Raw genomic sequence first — 4,787 nt, 5'->3', positions numbered from 1 at the left:
CCTCTTCTTCTGCTGTGTTCGTCCGACCCCGTCTCTCTCCGCCCTCTCTGCTCCCGCCTCCGCCTTACTCTCTCTCCCGGCCTAGTGCTCGTACCCCTTGGTGCTTGTGTGTTCCTTCTTCTCCCCCCTCTTTTTTTCGGACGGTTTTGACGCCGGTCTGCCTCCATGATCTCGCGTTTCCCCGTCTACTCTCTCCCTCTCCCTCTCGCCCTCTTTGGTGGTCTCTCCCCTCCTCTCCGGTCCCCCCCTCTTTCTCTTCTCGCTTCCGTTCTCCTCTCAACTTATCCGCGGCGGCGCTCGATATCCCAGTCTTCTCCTTCTCTCCTTCCCTCGTGGCGTTGCCTATCTTCTCCCCCTCCTCTCTCTCCCATCCTCCCCCTCTCTTCGGGCTCGGACGCCGCCTCCACCTCTCTCCCCTCTCTCGACGGCTCGTCGGGCCGCCCTCTGCGGTCTCCCATCTCTCCCTCGTCGCGTCTCCGCCTCCGTGCTCCGGCCGGGCGGCTCCCCTCTCTGTTTCCCTTTCTCCCCCTCTCTCTCGCCTCTATCTCTCTCTCTCTCTCCTCTCTCTCTCTCTCTCTCTCTATCTATCTCTCTCTCTGCATCTCTCCGTCTCTCGTCTCTCTCCCTCTCTCTCTCTCTCTCTCTCTCTCTCCACTCGTCCTGCTCTCGTCTCTCTCTCTCCCTGCTCTCTCTCCTCCTCTCGACTCTGCCTCTCTCTCTCTCTCTCTCTTCTTCTCCTACTCTCTCTCTCTCGTTCTCTCTCTGGCTCTCTCTCGCTCTCTCTCTCCGGCGTCTCTCCTCTCTTCTCCTCTGCTCTCTCTCTTTCCCTCTCTCTCGTCCCCGTCTGCTCTCCTCATCTCTTTCCCTGCCTCTCGTCTCCCCCTCTCTCTCTCTCCGCTCTCTCCCCCTCTCTCTGCCCCTGTCTCTCTCCCCTTTCTCTCTCCCCTTTCTCCCCCTCTCTCTCCTCCTCTCTCCCTTCTCTTTCTCCCTCTCGTTCCCTTCTTCTCTCCCCTCTCGGCTCTCCGCCTCTCTCCCCCATCTCTCTCCCCCTCTCCCTTACTCCCTCTTTCTCTTGCCCTCTCTCTCCCGCCTGGCTCTTCTCGCTTCTTCCCTTTTCGCTCACTCTTCAACTCTATCCGCCCTCGGGGGGCCTATCCGCATCTCTCCTTCTCCTCTTCCTCTCTCTCCCATCTCTCCCCGCTCTTCTCCTCTTCCCATCTCTCCCCTCTCTCTCCCTCACTCTCTCCCTCCGCTTTCTCCCATCTCTCCGCCTCTCTCTCCCCTGGTCTCTCCCATGCTCTCCCGGCTCCTCGTTCAGCCCTTCCTCTCCCTGCCGCTCTCTCTGCTCCTCTGGATCTCTCTCTCTTCCCCTCTTCTCTCTCCCCTCTCTCTCTCCCTCTCTCTCCCCTCTCTCTTCTCCCCTCTCTCTCTCCCCTGCTTCTATGCACTCTCGTCTCCCCTCCCTCCTTCTCTCGCCCGCGCGGCTCTCTCTCCCGTCGCTCTCTCGTCCTCTCTTGCTCTCTCTCCCAATCTCTCGTGCTCTCTCGCCCCCTCTCTCCTTCCCTCTCTCTCTCCCTCTCCCTTCTCTGCGCTCTCTCCTCCCCTCCTCCTCTATCCTTTGCTCTCTCTCTCGCTCCGCTCTCTCTCCGCCCCGTCTCCCCCTCTCTCCTCCCTCTCTCTCTCTCTTCTCTATCTCTCTCTCCCCTCTCTGCTCTTTCTCTTTTGCTTGATCCCTCTCTCTCTCTCTCCTAACCTTTACCTTATATATATAAGCATTCTGTCCCTAGTTTCTGCTGCACTGGCAAAGGAAACCCTGATGTTTTGCAAGGAATCTTAACCGTGTAATATTTTAAATATTGTATGTGTAATCCGTGTATAATTTTCAGCGCTGGGACGATTAGGAGATTTTAGATGCGTGACAGTTATAGAATTATGCCTAGCCATGGGGTTTTTCGCGGGGATTGCGTTTGCGTTTTGCGTTTGCGTTTTCGCGCAATAGAATATATTATTATATATTGCGGCAGCATTTAAAAATTAACCGCAGAAAAATTGCAGACAGAACGCTGTACCGACATGGCGTTGATATAATTCGTCTACGCATTTGTTGAATACAAGGCATTCGTTTCAGAATGTGTAGCCAGCACTGGAAACGTGTAACCACATTCACATCGTTTGGAATGATGGTTTAGCATTCCAATAGGCGTATCTGCTGTTATGTAACACGAAGATGCCGCAATGATAGGCGCATATCGCCTGTGCGGTAGTTAGATACTTGGTCATATCTGTGGGACAGGTCAAAAGGATGAAATATTTTTGAATACATGTGCACTGTTCGTATGTATAACTATTGCGTTGTGGTTCCGGGACTCACATGGGTACGTGGCAGAGCTCGTTCGTATTCCAGCGACATATACATAACGAGCCTAAACCAGACCAGGCTCGTTGCTCCATGAGACTCTGTCTCATCTCACGTTGGTCTTATCTCCACTCTGATATCTCCTAAGATCGTCGTCCCACTTGTTATTCAACCTAAGATCTCCTGACATCGCGGCTTTCTCCGTCTTATGTACTCAATCCACCCTATTATCTCTCATCATCTGCAGTATGGTCTTATACGCATATCGACCCTAGGATCCGCTAACGTCGGCTCGCTGTGTCCCTTGTCGACTTACTCAAGGATGTTAGTGCCGATCAAACCGTGGCATTAGCCTTCCGTGTTATAAAGCATTGGTAAAGTAGCAGAATAACACGCCTTACGGTGACCTCTGTGACCCCATTTAAATAGATAGATGTGATCAAGAGCGTATAAGAATATAGCATATAGTAGAGTAGTATATAGTAGTATATAGAATATAGTATTAAGAATGCTGTTGTTCTTAATACGCTCTTGACGTCATCACTGAATGCAGTAACACTGTTGTTCATGTGCGGTCGCAACATTCCTATAACGTATACAATTATTTTTCAGGAACACTGCCGTCGTACGCCGTCGTTCTCTATTCTATGTACTGCCTCGGTCAGAGCTCGATGGAATCGGAGCGGTGGGAGGACGCTGTGTGCTGGTGGGACAGTGACAAGCGACATCTTCTCAGCTCAACGAGTGCAGATATGGATGGAAAGCATTGTCCGTCCAAAAGTGAATCGAAACGGCAATAGTTAAGGCATCACTAGATTTATTTTACCTATCCGCGCAAGGCAGCAAGGGCGGCGGAACGTATTTAATTTGGGGGGGGGGGGCAAAGCCAAAAAAGGGCACGTATACGCATTATGTATTTATTGAAAATAACATAATGAACATAATTAACATGATTAACATAAGAGTAACTATAAAATTCATTAAAAAGAAATTAAATTAATAATTCTAATAATAAGATAATAATTAATTTTGGGGGGCCCCTGCCCCTGCGCCTGGAGGTGGCCGGTGTAGAAGAGTCTCCTCTTCTTCCTCGCGCGTGCCTCACGTCGTGCATCGCCCTGGGGCGCGTGCTCCACTCACGCCTCGGGCAACCCGAGCTATTGGTAGTTTTGGAGGGTGAGGACTGTGCTTCACGAGAGGCACGCACACATTTGTGAAATCCCGGGTAATCGCGCCGGAAAGGCGGAGCAGCTTCATCGTGAAATGGGTTTTCCGTTGGCTGTCGGGCAACTGTCCCGGCACCCCGCCATGGATGGGGCGTGGCCTCGGAGATGGGGACCGACCGGTAGTATGCGAACTAATCGGTGCGACGACAGTGTTCCACAGGTAGTATTCGATGGGGAATCCGGTGGCCCCCTGCCCCCCCTCTCGGTTCTGCCGCCCTTGCGAGGCAGTTATGCTTTCTTATTCAATCGATGCCTCTTTTATGAAAGTTCGTTTATGTAAGACAGGTATAATGTCCTGGTGTGGTGTATTGTTGTGATCAATGTGACGTTGGTCAATGACATTAATGTGTCTTTCGCTATGTGTTGCATCGATAAGTCAATAACTGTTATATCTCCTGCAGCGATGGTTACTACTCGCATGCAAGAATCCCATGTTGGGTTCTATGTTTATTTAAATGTGACGTGGCCTTAGGTGCGCCACTGAATCTGCTGGGAGCATTTATCTTTGACCCGATTCGATCAAATTTCCGCTAATCAAAGGATGCTATGTGACAGCAGGTTGGGCTATTAAACTTATACCTGCCTAATAACGGTCTAAGATCCCGTATAAAATAGGCATGAGAATTTTCCGCAGATTCGCGGATTTCAGGGTTTTGGTTTTCATTTTAGTCATTCTTGAGATTGATGCAAAACACGAATAAAAAGCTTAGGGGGTAATGCATACTTTTTTGTCAAAATGGATGCCATTTTTAATTTAAACTTCATAAAAAGTCAGGAAAAGTATGTCAAATTTCACACAGAAGTAACAGAACTCCAGATAAATATCGCGGTGTATCTATGTAATGTAAATTAAATTGACTACGTCACGAATTTTCTATGGTAAAATTTGTAAAGTTTTTGTTGCCATTTTTTTACATTAAAAAAAAGAACTAACTTACTTTTAAATGTTAATTTACTTTAATGCTTTTTTTAAATTTACTTTAATACTTTTTTTAATTACTTTTAAATGTTACTTTAAACTAATTAAACGTATCGTCAAATTCTTACCTGATAAGATTGTTTCTCAACTAGTTAAAAATCCAAAAAACCTGGACGATTTGATATTAGTGTTCCTAACATTAATTGCTTGCTATGGGCTATGTATGAGTCACGAGTGTATGTTCACATCGAACAATATAGTAAAATAAGAAGTATAATGCAGCAAT

The 4,787-nt window shown here is 48.4% G+C and overlaps 1 protein-coding gene across 2 annotated transcripts in view; it reads left to right on the top strand.

The window, feature by feature from the left end:
- LOC106812984 (protein-cysteine N-palmitoyltransferase HHAT-like) overlaps positions 1–3,341 on the top strand; it is a 40,989-nt gene extending 37,648 nt beyond the window's left edge. For both annotated transcript variants that reach the window (XM_014817025.1, XM_014817033.1), the window contains one exon: positions 2,969–3,341. In XM_014817025.1, coding sequence (XP_014672511.1) covers positions 2,969–3,156 — 188 coding nt within the window. In that variant the 3' untranslated portion in view covers positions 3,157–3,341. The remainder of the gene's footprint in view (positions 1–2,968) is intronic.
- The last annotated feature ends 1,446 nt before the right edge of the window (positions 3,342–4,787 follow it).

The sequence above is a fragment of the Priapulus caudatus genome, unplaced genomic scaffold (genome assembly GCF_000485595.1).
Source record: "Priapulus caudatus unplaced genomic scaffold, Priapulus_caudatus-5.0.1 Scaffold22, whole genome shotgun sequence".
Lineage (NCBI taxonomy): Eukaryota > Metazoa > Priapulida > Priapulimorpha > Priapulimorphida > Priapulidae > Priapulus > Priapulus caudatus.
This window is presented reverse-complemented; position numbering and strand designations above follow the sequence as displayed.